This window comes from Pseudonaja textilis, chromosome 17, assembly GCF_049901715.1.
Source record: "Pseudonaja textilis isolate UNSWEBS1 chromosome 17, rPseTex1.2, whole genome shotgun sequence".
Lineage (NCBI taxonomy): Eukaryota > Metazoa > Chordata > Lepidosauria > Squamata > Elapidae > Pseudonaja > Pseudonaja textilis.
This window is the reverse complement of record NC_142006.1, coordinates 6,824,327-6,844,842: the sequence shown is the minus strand read 5'-3', so window position 1 is coordinate 6,844,842 and position 20,516 is coordinate 6,824,327. Positions and strand designations below refer to the sequence as shown.

At 43.4% G+C, this 20,516-nt stretch overlaps 1 protein-coding gene across 36 annotated transcripts in view; it reads left to right on the top strand.

Moving 5' to 3' along the window:
• FNBP1 (formin binding protein 1) overlaps positions 1–18,211 on the top strand; it is a 58,971-nt gene extending 40,760 nt beyond the window's left edge. For 5 of the 36 annotated variants that reach the window (XM_087914705.1, XM_087914692.1, XM_087914685.1 and 2 more), the window contains 8 exons: positions 6,429–6,443; positions 6,643–6,678; positions 9,973–10,082; positions 10,878–11,010; positions 11,680–11,804; positions 13,027–13,163; positions 13,874–14,048; positions 14,506–16,617. In XM_087914705.1, the coding sequence (XP_087770831.1) occupies positions 6,429–6,443; positions 6,643–6,678; positions 9,973–10,082; positions 10,878–11,010; positions 11,680–11,804; positions 13,027–13,163; positions 13,874–14,048; positions 14,506–14,626 (852 nt within the window). In that variant the 3' untranslated portion in view covers positions 14,627–16,617. Of the gene's footprint in view, positions 1–6,428; positions 6,444–6,642; positions 6,679–9,972; positions 10,083–10,877; positions 11,011–11,679; positions 11,805–13,023; positions 13,164–13,873; positions 14,049–14,495 lie in introns of all 36 variants that reach the window. The other 31 variants (XM_087914704.1, XM_087914684.1, XM_087914689.1 and 28 more) reach the window with 12 other exon arrangements.
• The last annotated feature ends 2,305 nt before the right edge of the window (positions 18,212–20,516 follow it).

The following is a 20,516-nucleotide window of genomic DNA, read 5'->3' as shown; positions in this document are numbered from 1 at the left end:
ATCCTTGACTGGAGACAAAAAAACTCCCACACAAACAGTTACAAGAAGGAAGAAATGCCGTTTAAACTAAAAATGCCGTTTAAATTATAAAGAGTAAAAAACAACACAAACCAGGAAAGATAAGGGCTTGAAAACATCCACGGATATCAGAACACACACTGGGGAGGACACCAAACTCAGAGATTAACCATAAACTAGAGATATTTCCACACTTTGTTTCCAGCATTAGCCCATACGCACATCCGTCCTCTTATCCAGTTGTCACAGCTGCAGCCCATGAAGAGGTTCAAGGCCCTCTCCTCCCCAGTAGACCACGTCTCTCCTTTATCCTCTCCTCCCTGGGTGCCCTAGGATGGAGAGGGGATGGGCCTGGGTCCTCCTCTGACTGCCCAGCTGGCCTCTGCCCTTCCTCAGCCTCCTCCATAACCTCCGGAGCCACACTCCCACTCCCTGTCGGCTGTTCCTCCTCTCCCTCAGAGTCAGTCTCCACAGGGGGCATGACACCCGTATCAACCATTAGCACCAGTCAATGGTATTTGTGATGCATTTTTGAATGCTCAGTTGACTGTGTTTCATGTTTAATGAGTACAGTATATGATAATAACAATAATAATAATAACAATAATTGGGATTAATCGCAGTGCGATTTCTGGGGCTTCCGGGCAGGTTAGAGTTATACATTTTTCTTAATGTGTTTTTTTTTTTACAACTTACAGCCACAGTGGAGCCCAAAATTTCTGCTGCTAACTGAGACATGGGTTGGGTTTTGCCCCGTGTGTGTTACCTGTCTTGCCGCAGTGATTAAGGGAATCACTGCAGGTGTTACATTAGTCACACGGTTGTGAAGCAATCTGGCTTTCTCGGTCAGAGGTCACCAAAGTGGATCGTGTGACCCCGGAGACACTGCAATGGTCGTAAAACTGAAACACGGTCCTAAGTCACTTTTTTTTCAGTGCCCGTTGTAACTTCGAATGGCCACTAAGCCAACAGTCGTAAGATGAGGACTAAGTCAGGACTCCAACCAATCCACCCCCATTCAAATCATAAGTCTCTAGCTGCATCTCAGAGAAAAGAACATTGATTTATTAGGAGTGGCCATGTCGGCGTTAGCTGGATGCTGCTGATGCTAAAATACCTCATTCATTTCCCCCTTGACCCTGGTCTTCCCCCCACCCTCTGGATGTATATTCTCCAATGGGACACATCCATAGCCAAGAGTCATCAATCGTGCTCTCCAGTAATATCCTTGCACTCCGACAACTTTGGGCTGCCCGGGTGATTATCTAGGCACTTAAGGAATGCACTGTTTTACCCCACTTCCTTTTTCTGGCAGCTGAAAAGACCAAAGGAGCATCTTTTTCGTTGACAGACTACCTGTAATTAAATCATCTCCTGGGTAGGCTTGTTCTCCTCCAGAGAGCTGGACGAGGGAGTTACACTGCAGTGGGCAGCAAGCTCTGGCTCATGAACTCGGCGCCAAGTTTGGCAAAATTGCTCTGCCCCCAAAAAAATTATCTTTGAAGAGGGGAGATGCTCCCGTCCGATGCTCGATTTACCGCCGAGCCTCCCCGCTCCAATGCAGGCAGTAAATAAATAAATATTTGTGCCTTGCGAGGCTCTTCAGTCTTGGCCTAACCATTTAGAATCCGCCCTCTTGCCCGCTGCAAATGAGAGTCATGGTTTGCCACGTGCCGGTAACACCGAGATCCACCGGCTTCTCCATGCTCTGTTCATCGTTTTGCTTGCGGCTTTCCCCCCCCCATCGGTTCCCTCCGCTGCATCCTGACAACATGAGCCCTGGAGGGGGATTGCCCTGCTTCGTGTTCGAGAAAGGGGGCTTGTGGGAAATCAGAGCTTGGCCCCCGTGCCCCTTCTTCCCCGGATCCATCGCAAACGGCCGTCAGTTGGGGAAAAAACAACAACCCTGAATTTTATTTTTGACTTCATTGCTTATGGTTACAGAGACCTTCAACCTCGGCTGCTGGAAGGACGTGTGGACTTCAACTCCCAGCATTCCCCAGAGAGTGGGAGAATTCTGGGAGTTGAAGTCCACATGTCTTCAAGGGGTCAAAGTTGACAAAGGCATGATTTTTTTTCTTTCTTAAAGAACGGATCTGAAGGGTTTTGATATTATCTTATACCCCCCTTTTCCCCCCACTGCAATTTCTCAGTGAAATCTACAAACTGGGGGATTAGCTCATTTATTTGGGAACTACATATGGAGCCAATTTTGCGATCGTTAGTTTTCCCACCAGGCTAAATTATCTGGTCAGCACAAGCCGTATAATTCAGATGTGAAATTCACGGCGTGCATCAACCAGGACATTAAATCCCAAACATGCTAACCTGGTTGGGTTAAAGCCAATTTAAGCCACCCCAAAATACAGCATCATCAAAAGAAACCAAGGTTAAGGTGTGGAAAACCAGAATCTGGTTAAATCCCAGATGCCACTGAGCCTCAATACGGTGCTCAGGTTTGCTCGTAACCGAAGAATTAAGGCAGCATATAGCTAATAAGGGCTGAAACAAGTTTCATTTCATTTCATTTATTTATTTATTTTGCAGGGCTATGAAAAACCCAGGAAGTTAAAAGAATTCCCCTAAAAAAGAACCACTATCCAATCCCTGGAACAAAAATTTTAATTTTTTTTTTTTACATTAATCAAACCAGTTCATTTTTAATATAATTTGCATTCAAATTCTCATAATGTAAATAAAGCACAAATGAAATGAAAGATAATGGGGAAAAGAAGGAAGGGAAAAAGGGAGAAAGAGAAGTGTGGGAAAAGAAAGGAAGTGACACTGGAGGTTTTAAAGAAGAGATTGGACAACCCTTTGTCTGAAAAGGTGTAGGGTTTCCTGCCTGAGGAGAAGGCTGGACTAGAAGTCCTCTGGGGTCCCTTCCAACTCTGTTACTCTGTTATGAAAAAAGATTAACTTCCAACTTCTTTTCAGCGCCATAAAATAAAAATAATAAAACGCAGCCTCAACATTTCAGTTTTGTATGCTTAATACACATGAGCCATTGTTGTAACAGCAAACTGTTTCATTTTTTATAATATATATATATATATATATATATATATATATATATATATATATATATATATATATATATATATATATATATAAAATTTATATATAATTTATATATATATATATATATATATATATATATACCTTCAGCCATGTAAGAATCTGGAGGTCCACTTTCTTTATTCATCACCCCGGTGCAAAGTTTTAAGAAAGTTTTTCAGAACCTTTTGACAGTCATGTTGACAGTTTAAAACCCTCCACCCTAGATGTAAAATAATAATAATAATAATGCGAAAAATTGGGAGGGAGGGAAAAATCTTGCAAAACAATACCTTTTGTTCTCATTTCCTCCTCCCCTCTGTCTCTCTCTCTCCCCCTCGCCCCGCCTCATTTTGTAAGCTGTAGATATGCTGTATATATGTGTGGTCTGGCCCGTAGCATCTATGGCGTGACCGTTAAAACAGTGGTCTTGTTGGATGGCAAATCCGTAGCTTGGGCGTTGTATTTTTTCCCCCCTCCCTGTCTAGAGAGTAACCAGCTTTGACGCATAGCGCATGCTTCTCGGAGGGATGTGGTTTTACCTCTGGCAAACCATCCCTCGTAGTTTTGAATAGCCTGCATGTAGCCATTGGAGATGTGTAGCAGCCTTGTGTCTTTGTAGACGTTCACAGCCATGAGGGGGGGGGGGAAGGATAGTGGTGTTGGGGGCGGGGGGGGACAGCAAAGGAGATTCCCGGATTTTGCAGGCCGGGGTTGAGTGAGAAGGACCGAGAGGTTCACCCTTCGATCTTCTGCAAGACGTTGATTGCGTTTATTCCTTTTTTCTTTTAATGCAAAATGCTGCAGCGTTTTGCAGAGGGGTTCAACCATCTTGGGGTGGGTTTCAGGTAAGTGCGAGGGGGAAAAAGCTGATAAGCTTACGTTGCAGGTTGCCACTTGGGGTTGGAAACACTAGGGGAATGGATCCACGCCTGAGGTGGTTTAATTTATTATTTATGTCCCGCCTTTATTATTAGTTTACCAACAACTCAAGATAGCAAACATATCTAAGCCTCCTCCTTCCTCCTCTTTCTTCCACAACAACGACCCTGTGAGATAGGCTGGGCTGAGAGAGAGGAACTGGACCAAAGTCACTCAGTCGGCTTTCATGCCTAAGGCGGGATTCGAACTCACCGTCTCCTGGTGATTGGGCCAAAGTCACCCAGTTGGCTTTCATGACTAATCTGGATCTAGAACTTATCACCTCCTGGTGATTGGCCCAAAGTCATCCAGCCGGCTTCCATGCCTAAGACAGGACTAGAACTCATTGGTCCTACGTGGCTGACTTGCGTTACTTAAATTTACGTGGCCCCTTAAATTGGCACAATTCAATCCAGCAAACATAACGCACCCTCCTGTTTTGCTCTCACACCCCTAGGAGGTAGATCTTCCTCCAGATCTTAAGAGGAGACTACAATTCCCAGTTCCTAGTCCAGCACCTCACCCTTAACGAAACCAGTTCTCAACGCTTTTTATCTTCTTGACCAATTCGCGGGGAAGTGAAATTTGAGGAAAAGCTGCATATAAAATTGGAGTTCTGGTGGAGTGTAGAAAGATAGAGAAATTATCTGGGTGGAAATATGTAAGAATTGTTCCCTAAGGAAAAGGGGGTTAAAGCCGTTTTTAAGTCCAGAACAACAAGATAACATCCAGAAGAGACTCAGGTAGATGTATAGGTTTCCAGCTTGGTCTGTTTTTTTAATTATTATTATTATTTATTTACCATTCTGATAAACTTGGATAAATTAAAATACGCTGATGTGCTAGCTCATTATATGCAGAGAAAAGGTTTGTTTATTTTTAGAGTTTGGTTTACTCCCAGCATTTATTTTTAGACATTTCAGCAGGATATTATTTGACCTGTTTTAAAATCCGAGACAGGAAGCCATATTTCTGAGTCTGTTAAAAGGTTTTTACTGGCAGATTAAAAACCCTAAAATTGCACTGTTTTGAACAGTGGCTGTTAAAGCAAAGTCTTTGGTAACACATCATTAAGGTGGAATTTTAATTTTTTTAATGTAATAACAAGCCATTTATTTTTGTTTCATCTAAGACTAAACTTTTAGTTTATATCTGTACATTCTATTGAGGTATTTTGGCTCTCAATTAATACAAATTCTTATTTACGTTCTTGTTTACAATTTGGGAGAATAGGTTTTTTGTTTATTTGTTTAAAGGACAGCTTTGTTGTAGTTTGAGGTGGGTTAGAAGAACTTAAATTCTTTTGAGGTCTCCCCCTCAAATTTTCTTTTCCTTTTTTTTTCCCACTGTGCACCAAACTCCAGTTTTGAACGCCCCAATGCTCAAACTGGAAATGTGCAGAATAGCATTGTAAAGGAAATTGGAAGGAATAAGAGATATTGAGAAGTTTAATTTCCTTCCTTTCTGCCTAGAAGCTAAATACTTTTTTTTCAAGCTTCTGGACAGAAAGAAAGGCAATTAAACAGTTCTCACTGCCACTTTCACCCCATCTATCTATCTATCTATCTATCTATCTATCTATCTATCTATCTATCTATCTATCTATCTATCTTTCTTTCTTTCTTTCTTTCTTTCTTTTTCTTTTCTTTTTCTTTCTATGTATCTTTTTCCCCCTTCCCTTCTTACCCTCCCTCCTTCTCTCAATTCCTTTTTTCCTCTCCCTCCCTCCATCCTTTCCCTTTCCCTTTCCCCTTCCTTCCCTTCCTCCTTTCCCTTTGTCTCCTTCCTTTCTTCCTCTCTCCCTCCCTTCTTCTTTCCCTCCCTCCCTCTTTGTCCATTCCTTCCTTCCTTCCCTCCCTCCCTCTTCTTTCTTATTTTATTTATTCAATTTCTATAGCTGCCCATCTCAATCCAGATCACTCTGGCCAGCAAACCAGACCCCAATAATTAAAGCCATAAAAACATCAAAATGGTTACAAATCATACTTGGAAGCAACCAACACAATCCTAATGATTACATTTAAAAAGTTGGCAAACTTTTAAAAAAGTAAAGAGGTCTAAAAAGGAGTTGACTTTGCATTATTCATCAGTTCTTAAGTCACCTTTTATTTTTTTTGCAGAAGAAGTCAGTTAGCATGGAAGAGGAAGGATATTTTTTAAAAAACAACAACCCTGAATTTGTATCTTCGGGCAATGGGGAGACCAAAGCAGTATTTTTTTTTGCCCCTTTACGATCTTGTGAACCTTTGCAAAGTTGTGTGGAAAGCAGTGTCCATTTGCACAAGCTGAGCAGACTTTGTGTGTGTGTCCGGTTCATTCGCATCATTTTATTAGACGCCATTTCAAGCTTAGCCTTCTTTTTCTGATACGTTCTTTTCTTTCTCTCTCTCTTTTTTTTCCCTTTCTCCGTCCTTCTCCGTTTTAATGCGAAGCTTTCCCTGAAGCTGGTAAGCACCATCCCAGCATGTATTTCTATACATATATTTTAAAAATCACAATTTTATATGTGTGTGACTTATGTAGCTTATCCAAACAGCCATGTTGAAAAATGACTATTTTTTTTCCTGTTGTCTTTGGGTGTGTGTGTGTTTTCGCGTGTGTTTGTGAGTGTTTATTTATTTTTTCTTTTCTTTTGGCCTTTATCAGATAACTTTGAATATGCAGGTCTGGAATTTAATGGAGGTGATCCCATTTTGATGCTGCTAATGAACTACTAAGAATTAACTTGTAGTGTTTCAGTTGAATTAGATGGCTTTTAGAAAGCCACGTGATGCAGGCTGTAAAAACGTAAATAATAGGCTTGTCATTCTGAACTGACAGATGGCCTTGAAACAGATTTAAAATAATTTAATTTGGGTTAAAAATACCCTTTCCTCCATCTATAGGTGGAGAGAATGAAGAAAACAAAGTGTTGAACTCAATAAACAACAGAGAAAAGTCTGGCCAATTTTTTTTACCTATGCTCCCAAATTAAAGGAGAGTTAGGATAGCAAGTTTCTGAAGTTGCACAGGGTTCTTTGCAAATTCCAAGAATATTGTATTAGTTAAAGGTTTGCTATCCTAATTACAAATTACAAAGGAATCAGTCATTATCCTAAATTGGCAAGGTACTGAAAACATCCATCTGCTAATTTTTTTCCCCCCAAAATAAAATATGTGGTATCACTTTCACTGCTAAAAGGTTTTCCTCCTAGCTGAAGCGGCCAGCTGTCCAGAAAAAAAACGCAATATTTGATACCCGTGTAATGGAATATCAGGCTGTTGGGGCTGGCCGGCAAGGCAGCGCAAAACTTCTGCATTGTCCATGGCTGGTAAAGATAGTCCTCGATTTACAACTAGAACTTCCGTTGCTAAGCAAGGTGGTCATTAAGTGAATCATTCTGAATTTTACAACCATTCTATTTTAATTCCTCACAAGCAGGTTCATCACGCAGTTTTGTAGAAATCTTTAAGCCACCTATATCTAGAAGTCTTCGGCAAGTTAAATGAGCAGATAAAATATGACCTTTTTTAAAAAAATCACACTTTTTTTCCCCTTCAAATTTGTAAATTTGACTCTTATTGAGTAAAATTGCCTTTAAGAAGAATTCGCAGGGTGAGGCTTTCATAGTATCATATCACTGTCACTCAAATGACCTGGACTCTGCACCTATCATAAATACATACCTGTTGCCCAAGAGCCCAAATTTTGCTCCCATGGCTTCAGGGGTTCTGTGTACTGTCATAAGTGTGAGGATTGGTTATATTTTCAGCACCATTGTAACTAAGCTGAGCATTATACAGTGTATATGCAGTGGGACAGGATAGCAGCCTTGGAGAGGTTCTTCACTGCGGGATGGAAAGTCTGGGTTAAGAGAATTTTCTTAATAAATATATACATTGATCATCCTTGATATAAATCTTTGCATAGCCTTCTCTGTCCTTCACTGAGTTCAACGTTAATCACAATAACTGGGACCAGCAGATGCGGTCGCCATCTTGGGCATCCACTTGTCGTGGTTTGCTAGCCAACTACGTTTTTCAGCCTTTCGCGCAAAAGTTGCTCAAACTAACGCTTTTTAATCCCTTCCCAGCAACTTTCAACCAAACCATTTTAAAAGAATAACTCCATTTCATTCCAAAAAACGGGGCTGGCAACAAAGGGATTGTTCGTTGGAGGCTCACCTTGTACGTTCCAGCTCAAAAGAGAAGGGCTAACTCAGATAGCTTCACGGTGAACACGTTGGTGGGTTAGGTTTGGTGCTCAATTTACAATCACAACGGAGCCCCAATGTTTCCGTCGCTAAGCGAGACAGTTGCTGAGGGAGTTTTGCCCCATCTTATGACCTTTCTTGACACCCTTGTTAAGTGGGTCACTGCAGCTGTTTAGTGACACCGTTGTTAAATCAGGGGGTCCCCAAACACGGGCACTTTAAGACTTGTAGACGTCAATTCTGGGAGTGGAAATCCACAAGTCTTAAAGTGGCCAAGTTTGGGGACCCCCTGTGTTAAATGAATCTGGCTTCCCCATTGACTCTACTCATCAGAAGTTTGCAAAAAGTTATTGCGTGACCTCCCAAAGGCACCGCAACCGTTGTTAAGGGTGAGTCAAGCACCTCAATTTTGATCACAGGAAGGTGAGGAGCCTGCGAAGATCGTAAGTGTAAAACTGTAATGGTTGCCAAAGGACTAACTGTAACTTACCAGCTAGGTATTTCAATAGGGTATTTAATGCCCTGCAATTTTGGTCAGGGTTGGAGGTGGTTGGATTGAGAAACCTACGTGGAGTATTTGGAGGCAGTTGAGGAGGTTGATAGATCCATCCAGTCAAACTCAAGACAGTTGATTCCACGGGCTTATCAACGGGATAAGCATCTGCAGATAAGTTGGAGCCAATCCACTTCAGCTCTTCAAATGATGCTTCCCTTGCATTTTGTGAGCTGGGTTGAACAACCACAACAATCCTCCAGAGACCCTGCATAAAGCCTTCCTAGCCAGAAGGGCTTCAATTCCGCACGAGAAAATTCAAAGCAATACGGCAGAACGGGGGGGAACACTCTTCCTTTCATCGGAGGGATGATTAAAAAAAAAAAAGAAATATTAAATGAACAGGCTGGTTTTCTTTTCGGGTTGGAATGAAACATGCAGGAAAAGTAGGTGAAAAGTAAAATAAAGCAGATCTTCTACCCGGAAATCCAAAACCACATTTCCACTGAGGTTTACAAAACTCCCATCTTATCCCCAGTCCGTGTTTTAATCCACCTCCTGACGAACTCTCTCCCTTCCAGAAAATAGCTCAATTCCTGCTTAATCTGACCCTGATGGTTGTGTAAATTGGCGATTCCACTTCTACCTCTTTTCAACCACGCCTTCACCTACTGTGGAGGTAGTCCTCTGAATTACGACCCGTTTAGTGACTGTTTGAAGCGGCCATTCATAGATTCTTCCCCACGCGAAGTGCCCTAAGCGTTAGTTCAAGTTAGGGGAAAAAAGAAAAAAACAGAAGTTTGGTAGCATTTTTTTCCAACAACTTACGAAGTTGGTTGCGTAAATCAAATTAAATGAAGCTTTTGTCGGAGGCAGCTCCCTTCGTCGATTACAAACCAATTTTCCTTTTTCCGTTTCTCACCCAACCTCCACCTAATTTAAACCTTGGATTAACCTAGTCATTCTGTGCATCCGACGAAGGGAGCTGCGGGTTTAAGCCTTTTAGTAAAATTAGCTATTCATTGAAAGATGCTTCCAGGTTCCGCCCCCGCCCCGCCCTTATTTATTAATTTTTTTAGAGAGATGTTTGTATCTTACAAGAGGGCACGGGAACTCCCTGCGTTTAAGTTAGCCAAGATAGCACTTTTTGGTAGCTAATTGGGTCAGAATATTGCCGTACAAGCAGATAAATAAAATTCTCGAGTCTAATGGGAATTCATCACGATCGAGAGTTTTCACTTTTCCCCTTTTCCTCCTTTTTTTTTTTTTTCATCTTCCTGCAACAATCAGGGCGGAGGACCAGAAGATTATAGCAATCTTCCCCCGGAGCAACGGAGAAAGAAACTGCAGCAGAAAGTGGATGAAATCAACAAGGATATTCAGAAAGAGCTGGATCAGAGGTAGATCAAACGATAGCAAAAAAAAAATAGATGTTGAGGTTATAGAAAGAGGGCAGAAAAGAGCCACAGAGAGGATTAGGGGACTGGAAGCTAAAACGTACGAAGACCGGTTGCAGGAATTGGGTATGTCTGGTCTAGTGAAAAGAAAGACGGGATAGCATCTTCCAATAGTTGAGGGGCTGCCCCAAAGAAGAGGGAGTCAAGCTATTCTCCAAAGCACCTGAGAGGCAGGAAAAGAAGCAATGGATGGAAACTTATCAAGGAGAGAAGCAACCTGGAATTAAGTAGGAAGTTTTTGGTGTGAAAACTTTGAAACAGTGAAAACAATTAATCAGTGGAACGACTGGCCTCCAGAAGTTGTAAGAGCTCTATTCTTGGAGGTTGTCAAGATGAGGTTGGACAGCCCTTTATTTGGAATAAATATAGGGACTCCTGCTTGAGTAAGGGGTTGGACTAGAAGACCTCCAAGGTCCCTTCCAGCTCAGTTATTCTGTAGCCAAAGTACAAATGCTGAGTGCTTTTCCCAGCTCCCATTTTTGCAGATTAAATGCAAACACCGGTTTCAAAAACGGGTAAAAATTTTGATCGTCCAGCATCCTCCCATTATTGGTGAAGAAACCTTTCTGCGGTTCATAAGATAATTGTTAGAAATAAAAGAACAGTTTCTGGTCATGGGGATATACAGGCTCTAAATGGACTAATACAGTCGCTGCTCACCTACTCCAAGGTCTGAAAAGATGCTGAGAACGGTTCTAAGCTCCTGGTTGATGATGGTTCTTCCCTCTTCCTTCGCAGAGAGGCCTTAACGAAAATGAAAGATGTCTACATCAAGAACCCTCAAATGGGGGATGCAGCCAGCGTGGACCTTAAGTTAGCTGAACTCGGTCAAAACTTGGAGAAGCTGAGGCTGGAAGTACAAAAATTTGAGGTAGGGAGTTAACAAAGCATTAGCTAAGTGTTTCTCTGCTCAGCAACTTTAAGACGGGTAGACTTCGATTCCCAGAATCCCCCAGGCAGGCTGCTTTAAGATGGGTGGACTTCAACTCCCAGAATCCCCCATCCAGTAGGCTTGAAAATGAGTCAGTGTAGAATTCCGGGAACAGAAAGTCCTTAACCTCTTAAAATTGCTGAAATTGAAAAGTCCTGAGTTTAGAGAAGACTTTCTGAGCAGGTGCCGCCCAGATGTGCTAGGGTGGCAAATTCCCAAATCCATAGCCAGTACAGCGTACTATGGATTCTGGGAACTGTAGTCTCAGCCTATTGAGCTGGGCATCATATGGGGACACTGCTTGGTCAAATCCAGATGGTTTTTCCAAGATGCTGAAGTATCCCCCATTTACTGTGCAAGTTAGTCCAGAAAAGAAACCCAACTCTCTCTGTATTGTCAGATCACATCCACAGAATCTTTCAAGACTGAAAGCATCTCTCCTTTCCTTTCCTCTTAACACTCTGGAAAACTTCCAAGTTGCTTCTCACCGCCCCTTTCCCATCTCTGGGCTGAGCTCCTTTTATCTGGTCTGCAATTCTTCCTCCGGTCTCCCAAGGCCATCCCCACAGACCATTCAAGTCCTTCATTTTCCCTCCTTCTCTGCTTCAGGGCTGGTTAGCGGAGGTGGAAGGTCGGTTACCTGTCCGAACAGAGGTGATGCGCCGCCAGAGTGGAGCGTACGAGCCCCAGAGTAACACCTTGACCGTCACAAACTGTGTCCAGGACCGAGAGAGGTACAGTACCTGTACTGTGCTGGAGAATCCCTGTTGGGCAAAGTTCTGGTGCCAGGACGCTCTCAGATGCCAATCTTGCAACCTCAATGCCGGTGCAGCCCTCACCTCGCTTTGACCCATGATTTCTGATGCACCTTTCTCTCCTCCAGTTCTACCTCTACAGGAACAACAACCCTGAGAGGTAGGCTGAGCGGAGAGTGACTGGCCCAGAGGTTCCTAGAGAGTTCCCATGCCTGAAAGCCGATTTGAATCTGGATCCAATCTCCGGTTTAATTTCCTCTGAGATTTCTGGGGGAACCAATGCAGGCTGACTCTCACCCTACATGGGTGCCGAGATCAAAAGGGACCAGGTTATGTTGCAAAGGTTTAAAGGATTAAGAATAGATTGAGATGATGGCCTTTATGATCATTTTTTACTGTGAGCACCCCGGCACACATTAAAAGTTCTGTTGCCTGCTCTGAAAAGAAAGTATATATCTATCCATACACATATATAACACACATATAAACATTATACAGACTCACACACACACGCTAATTCCTGTCCATTTTGAGTGCGTAGCAGAAAGAGAAAACTTGAGAGTTTGCACGGTTGATGCTATACCGAACAAAACTCTGACTGAGATTCTAGAAAGAGGATTAGGGGACTGGAGGAACAAACATACGAAGGACGGTTGAAAGAATTGGGTATGTCCAGTTTAAGGGGTGACACAATAGCAGTTTTCTAATATTTGTGGGGCTGTCACAGAGAAGAGGAAGCTGACCTATTTTCCAAAGCACCAGAGGGCAGGACAAGAAGCAATGGATGGAAGATCACGAAAGAGAGATCCAACCTAGAACTAAGGAGAAATTTCTTGGCAGCGAGAACAATGAATCCATAGAAGGACTTGCCTGCAAGAAATTGTGGGTGCGCCATCGCTGGAGGTTTTCAAGAAGAGACTGGGTGGCCATTTGTCTAAAATGGCATTGGGTGTCTTGCTTGAGCAGGGGTTGGACTAGAGGACCTCCAAGGTCCCTGCCAACTCTGTTATTCTGACTCAAGTGTTTTCCCAATAGGGAAGCCGCCTATTTTTCAAGGCCCCTGAGGGCAGAATTTCCCGGCGGAGACCCAGGTGGAAGGGCAGGGCGAGGGGGGCAGCGTCTCCTCCCCTTCTTCTCTCCAGCCGACCTGAAAGGTTGCTATAGTGGTTGCCTTCTCTTTTCCTTTTCCTGTCTTGAGCAGTCCCGATGGCGGTTACACAGAGGAACCCAGCCAGGAGAGTGAGATGAAAACGCCGACGACCGAATTCGACGATGAATTTGACGATGAGGAGCCCCTACCCACCATTGGTACCTGCAAGGCTCTCTACACCTTTGAAGGTAAATGTGTGTGTGTGGGGGTGGAGTTCTCCAAACAGGACCCAGAAGCTTCTGGTGAAAGATTCCAGCACGCCCTGGGCTGGCTTTGCAAAAATGTACAGGGGCGGAGATGGGGGTTTCTACCTTCAACATCTGGATGTCTTCCTCTTGGTTGCAGCTGTGGGAGGGCCAAGGGGCCTCTGATAACAACAACAACAATAATAATAATAATAATGAATATTTGTAGTTCCAAGGTTGAACTGTGGGCTCTCTAAGCTGGGTGGTTTCCTTGCAGACATTTCATGAACCAACTAGGGAACGTCATCAGTGCTAGAAGGGAGTGAGGTTTGCAGGGAGAGGAGGAGGAGGAGAAGGAGGAGGAGAACTGTGGGGTCCTTGGTGCTCCCTGAGCTGGGTGGTTTCCTTGCAGACGTTTCATGACCCAAGCTAGGGAACGTCATCAGTGCTAGAAGAGGGTGGCGTTTGCTCCCTCTATATAGAAACAGATTGGGAGAATGTTCTCGGGGTTTCGGTAAAACGAGGACTCAGGTTGACTCTGTAAACCACTTAGAGAGGGCTGTAAAGCACTGTGAAGCGGTATGTAAGACTTAAGTACTATGGCCTGTAATTTTCTGCTCTCTTAACAGGCAGGACTAGCCCTGGGGCAGAGTGTTTTTTCTTTCTTTCTTTTGGATTACCTGTACTAACCCACCTCAACCTATCCCTTCCAGGACAGAATGAAGGAACCATTTCTGTGACGGAAGGAGAAACCTTGTATGTCATAGAGGAAGACAAAGGAGACGGGTGGACTCGCATCCGGAGGAACGAGGATGAGGAAGGCTACGTCCCCACTTCTTACGTCGAGGTCTTTTTGGAGAAGAACGCCAAAGGTAACGTGGCTTATACGTGTAGTCCTCAATTCATGACCACAGTCGAGTCCAAAAACATCTGTTGCTAAGCTGTTGTTGAGTGAGTTTTGCCCCATTTTAGGACATTCCTCGCCACCGTCGTTAAGTGAATCCCTGCAGCGGTTAAATCAGTCACACGGTTGTTAAGTGAACCTGCCTTCTCTGTTGGCTTTGCTTGTCAGAAGGACGCAAAAAGAGGATCATGTGAGCCCCCCTCCCTTGGGACACTGCGACCGTCGTAAAGACGAGCCAAGGGTCCGAATTTTGATCATGTGGCCATTCTGCCACAGTCGTAAGCGTGAAAAATGGTCAAAAACTCCCCCTCTTCCGGCGCCGCTAACAACTTTGAATGGACACTAAATGATCTCTTGTAAGTCAAGGACTGCCTGTCCATTTCTTCTTTCCCTGCTACTCTTTATCGTTTGCATTTTATTTTATTTTATAGATTCCTAAAGAAAAAAGAAACAGAAATGTCACTTGCTGTCACAAGAGCCTCGGGACAAGCTGGGCACCCAAGGAGAAAGAAACGGACGATCGGATTTTATGATTATTTTGAAACAGTGTCCTGGTTTTTGAAACCACTTCTGGCCGTTTGGCGATCTTGGGATGAAAGGGAGAACTCAGGCCTCGAGGAAGGAGAATTAAAGCACCCGCCTGAAACTGTCCTTCAAGCTCATCCTTCATTGCCTCTCACGTTCACCTGCCTTTGAGCTGTGGCACCAATGAATCCACCAATTGGCTGGGTTTCCACCGCTGCTTACCAGATCCAAACTGTGGGGATCGCCTCTCTCCTTCCTCCAGGGATGGGATGGAATCGGGCCTTGATCAACCGTTGCCCTTCCCTCGCCCCTTTCCTCCTCGTCCCTCAAAGGATTTCGCAAATAGGACTTCATTTCTCCCACACAGAAGATGAGAAACAGGGAAGCCTTCCCTAGCTGGGGTCTTCGAAGCCAAGGCGTTGGATGGAGGGTCTCACCGCTAGGTAGAATTTAGGATTTGTCATGAAGTCTGACATTGTAAGTTCGATCCACAGTTGATTCATGGGCCTTAAGGCTCAAACAATGTTTGTTTTAATCTAGCAGATCTATTGGTCTTTGGCTAAGAGGGGCTGGCTTTGCACCCTGGTTGCGTGAGGAGGAAATGGAGGAGCTGAAAAGATTTCCCATGGTGCTTAGAGCAGGAGATAGGAAACGTTTCCTATCGGGAGTCCATAGGACCTCTTAGCTGCGTTGAGAAGATGACTTCCATCCCACATTGGCTAGGCTGGCCAACCCTTCTTGAAGACCCTAGGGTGGAGAAGACTTTCCTGAAGAGGTTGGGCAAGGTGCTTCTGGTCTGGCTTTCCCCAGGGAAGAATGCAAAGGACGTCCCCTTTTAGTTGGGTGAGTGGTTGTGTTTGGTGTGACTCGCACCACGGTGTGATGGAAGGACCCTATTTCTCCTTTCACTCATTCCATCTATCCATCACACCCAGAGGAGGTTCATTGGAAGGAGAACAGGCTTCTAGAGCAGAGATTCACGTAGAGTGATAGAAGATACCTCTTTTGGCCAAGGGTGGCTCCTTGGTGGCCTTGAGATCACCCCAAATCACTCCTAATTGGACGGGCGTTACTGCCAAGCCACGCCTTGCTCTTCAAGGCGGATTTGCATCATGCTAAGAACTAATGGTCTGGCTTGGTCCAGGGTTAGTGGAGAAGTCTCCCAGCCATGGTTTAGTGCAAAGTGTCTCCATAACCATGGTCTCGACCAAGGCTTATTGAAATCCAGTCTTAGCGGGACGAAGCTGCAGAGTTTGGCAATTCACGGTGAGCCCAAGGGGTGCCCTTGCCTAGACCAAGGATGTTCAGAAACGCCCTGTTTTGGTCCCGGGTTCAAGCAGTTTCATAGAGCCTGAAAACTTGCAGAAAGAGGTTCAGAGGTCCTGGTTTGAAGCTGCTGAGATGGCCGAATCCAAGGGCTCTTTGGGTACCCGTGGTGTTCACCAGGACTTCAGTTCCAAGTCTCGCCTCCGCTAAAAAAACAACAACAAGCCATGACTTGGTCTGCAGTTCTCCTGCAGGAAGGAATTCAGATTTCCATTTTAGGAAGTGCCTATGGATAACAGATCCCATTCATCCTCTTACTAAGAATTAGGGATATTTTCCCTCCTCCCCCGGGGTCAACCAAGGAATGATCTGATCTGCAGGTTTTTTCCACCTTGGTGGCTTTAAGAGCAGATGCACTTCAACTCCCAGAATTCTCAAGCCAGCCCAGATGTTGGCCGATGAGTTTTGGGAGCCATGGCCCAAGAAAACCTGGCTGCCCCCATGACCTTGAACCTATCTGCCTTGCCTTGCCAACTGGGAAGCTCTGCTGGGCTGGCTAAGCTGGTTTGCCAATCGCAGGATGCCACTGGCCTGGCCGACATTCCCAGGGATCTGTTTGCTCACTTGCATGGCTTTTATTTCACTAATATTCCTTTAGTCACCCAATATCTTTCACGCCAATCTTGATTTCTTTCTCCTTTCAGCCTGTTTGTTCACTCTTCTGTCCTCTCTGGGTTATTTTTAAGCCCCTGTTTACATCTCCTTCTTGTTCTTTTAATTTATTAAATTATTTTGCATGGCGCCTCTCTAAATCCACCTCCCCCATCCCTTTTCTCTCGCATGGCCATCGCCACATTTATTTATTTCAGCTTTTCCCGACCCCATCCTGCTTGTGGGCTCCTACGTTGGACCAGGGGGCTGGACTGGAGGACCTTCAGGGTCCCCTTCCAGCCCTCGGGTTCCGTCATCCATGCCAGCCAAATTTCACTGTGATTCCTGCCCTTCTCGGCTCTCATCTGCTCTCAAGTTCCACCCCAGTTTTTAACTCTGTTTTGGGGGCTATGCCATCACGGCGAAGTTGTGGCTTGATCAGCGTCCTGGAAGACTTAAAATCCTTCTAAAAACAAAAACAAACAAACCCTGGAGCTTGTAGCAGACTGGCGAAGGTTATTGCTGTGCCAAGTTCGAGAGACTGCCAATTTCGAACTCGCCTCTTCTCAGGAGGCGCTGCACTTTGGAAAGGGGGCTGGGGTAGCCCCAGATTGCAGCTTCAAGTTAGCTGTGCCTGCAGCCCGATTGGAAAGACACAGCAATCTTTCCAAGGTGGAGGATGGTGAAATCTCATTTCTCCATCCAAAGAGGTGAAACCGATGGGCTGGAACTGATTTTCAAGGAATTTTGCAGGATTCCCTGCCTACATTAAAGCATAGCCGAGAAAACTTGAATTTTCCTGACGTTTTTGGGGATGGAGAAGGTTGTAAGCAAGGAAGTGGAGAGTTGGAAGCTGAAGTGGACATTGGAAACACCCTCCAGGCAGTTTAATACGAGCGGACGATCAATGTCCATTGGTGGATATAACTGCACCATTATAACTCTTTCTGCATCCTCCTTGCCATTACAATATCATGGTGGAAGGAAAGTGAAACTTTGACTGCTACAAACCTCAGCCAGCTAGGAATGACCAGATTGGATTTGCTGAGGATTGAGTGACCACAAGCCCAGGGAACTAAATTGAGCCTCCACTATTGGGGACAGTCTACCTGTGGGGATCAGAGATTGGGGAGGGAAAAGGCACAGTCGAAGCAGCTCTCAACCTGCAGTGTACTTGCGTACCTGCCTGGGTACAAGCATGGAAATTAAGCATTTTTTTTCTCCAAAATTGTTATCCTGGTGGACCAGGCTAAACCCACACCTCAATTTCCCCGGAGCAGAAGGCAGACTACCCTTCCAGGTTTCCTACCCCGCAGGGAAAGTTTGAGAAAGCCCAAAGCAAAATAAAATAAAAGTAACATCATGAAAATAACCTGAAATTCTTCTTTCTCTGTAGCCCAGGAAGGCAAGAGATCTTTGGCACCTGGGCTTCTCCAAAATAAACATCCTGCTTTAATTAAAAATTCCCGATTTTTGTTCTCCTTTCCCAAATCTGGCGTCCTTAGAAAAGGGTTAGGGCTATTTTCCCAAAAAATAAAATTTAAAAAATGCTTCTTGTAGGCTTCATGTTTATCAGATCTGGAACATCCACGCAGATAGATAGATAAACCCAACTGTAGTTTGTTTTCCACAAACCAAGGTTGCTATTGATGCAGGGGTTCAATCTCCTTTTTTATCTAGGTGCTAAGACTGAAAAAAATAAAAACAACACAAGCTGTGCCATCATGAAATTAGGGAGATCACTGCCAGGTTGGTTATCAAATGTCCAGCTAAGCATATCTGCAAACTTTGAGATGACATGGGTTTAATTTGGGGGAAAAAAGAAGTTGTTTAAAACAGAGAGCAAGGGTCTTCAAACTTGGCAAGTTTAAGACTTGTGGACTTCAACTCCCAGAATTCCTGAGCTAACATGATTGGAGGAGGAATTCTGGGAGTTGAAGTCCAACAAGTCTTAAAGCTGTCAAGTTCGAAGACCCCTAACATAGAGGAAGGGAAAATTATCCATTTTTTTTCAACCCTGGAATAAACTTGTTTTCTTTAAAATGCTTATTTTTCATGCAACAGTAGAGAAATAAAGAGAATTGTTACCTTCCCTTAAATTTTAATTCTATTTTTTGGTTGCAGGGGATTTTGCTTCTCAACCCTTAGCCACCTTCTCCCCCCCACAAAAAAAAAAAATAGCTGGGGGAAAAATACTTAGGAAATCATGGTGCCAAAACCTGTAGTTTTGAATCCCAATATGTGTTTTGATTTGGAAGGCTTATTTTGATTTTTTTAAAAAAAAATTTCACCCCAGAAACTTTCGTACATATTTGTCGCGACTACGCAACACATGCGTTAGCATCGAAGCCACAGCGACCTGAAGGATGGCATTCATCTTCATCAGAACAAACCCTGTATAATAATTATATGCGACGTCTATGTAAAATGCTGTGAGGTGAAACTCTATGCATTAACCACGATTCATGTGATTGAGCTCATACGAATAATTATCATTAAAAATGGTAATCATGGGTAATAAGGGTAATCAGGGGTAATGAAGGGTAGAGGGGAAATCATTATAAATATTTAGTCCCAGGAAACTCGGGTTAGATCCAACTTTATTTTGTTTGCTTAGCTATGATCTCGGGAGTCCTTACGAAGGACGGAATAAACAAGCTTTTGTGTTACGAAATACCGAAGCAAAGAGTATCTTATTTTCTCCCTGCACTTGTGCCAAAGAGTAGCTGAGAATATTGCATAATAAATTTAAGAGAAATGTTTTCAAAATCTTCCTGATTCAGAATATTGTCCCTTGATCCCTATATATTGAAAAGTTTCATCTATGCTTAAAAAGCATGCATGGAATTTTGATGAAGGGCCTTAGAGGTATGAATTTGAAGTAGATTAAGTAACGCAACCAGTTTCTTTAAAAAGTTTTTTTTTTCTCCTTGGTTAGGATCAGACTAAAAAGACAAGATTATCCTGGCCTCTCAAGTCATTCTCTACTCTTGCTAATGCCCTTTCTTACCATCTGTAAATAGACGAGAGATTAAAAACAAATATTTACTGAAAATGTGTTTTAACGCTGAGTATTTTTCAAAGGTTCTGCGTACTTCGCATCCTTCCTTCTCATGCTTGAAGTGTCAAAAAGATTTAAAGAAAAAAAAAAACCCGCCAAATTATATTTTAACATAAAACGTCAGAGCACTTTTTTTGTGTTTTTTTTCATTTTTTTAAAAAATTGTTTACTTCTGTAAGGCACTGGATTCTTTTTATGTAGGTTTTTTGGTGGCGACTTAAATGTCTTGTATGTATGTATGATTTTCCTAGCTGGGAAAAAAAAAAACGGTGTAAAGAAAATCCGAGTTCTAGTGTTTTTGACTCATTTTATTTCTGGAGACAGAATTCAATCAAATAAAGTGCTTCCATTTGAAAGCGAGCGAAGGCTTGAGCTACAGTTTGTGCACATTCAGTGTGGATTTATTTTAGAAAAGAAAGGTGGGAAATTAGGAAGGAAACAATTACAAACTTCGCACATATGTATTTGCAACGGAAAACTTATGACCAGAATTTCCGATGCTAAGAAAAGTGAGAGGGAAGTGAATCATGTCCAAAAATGGGGGGGCTAATTTTTGGCAGGGCTGCAGGGGAAGGATTGGTTTAAAAAAAGAAAGAAAAATCACCCCAGCCAGCCATGAATGATTAACCCCAGAAGGAAAACTCTTGTGATGCCAAGCAGAGCTCAGAACAGCTGATCTGGGATGCCAAAAGAGCCATAAAATGTGAAAAAAAGGTTAAGTCCCTTTTTTCAGTGCCGTTAACTTCGGTCACTAAATTGAGGACTACTTAAATATTATTTGAATGGTCACTAAATTGAGGACTACTTAAATATTATTTGAATGGTCACTAAGTTGAGGACTACTTATATATTATTATCTGGGCGCGCACACTTGCCCTAGGATTTTAAATATGCAGTCCTCGGTTAGTTCCCAAGCTCCCAGGCCTTCCCAGCCTAAGGAAATCCAGGC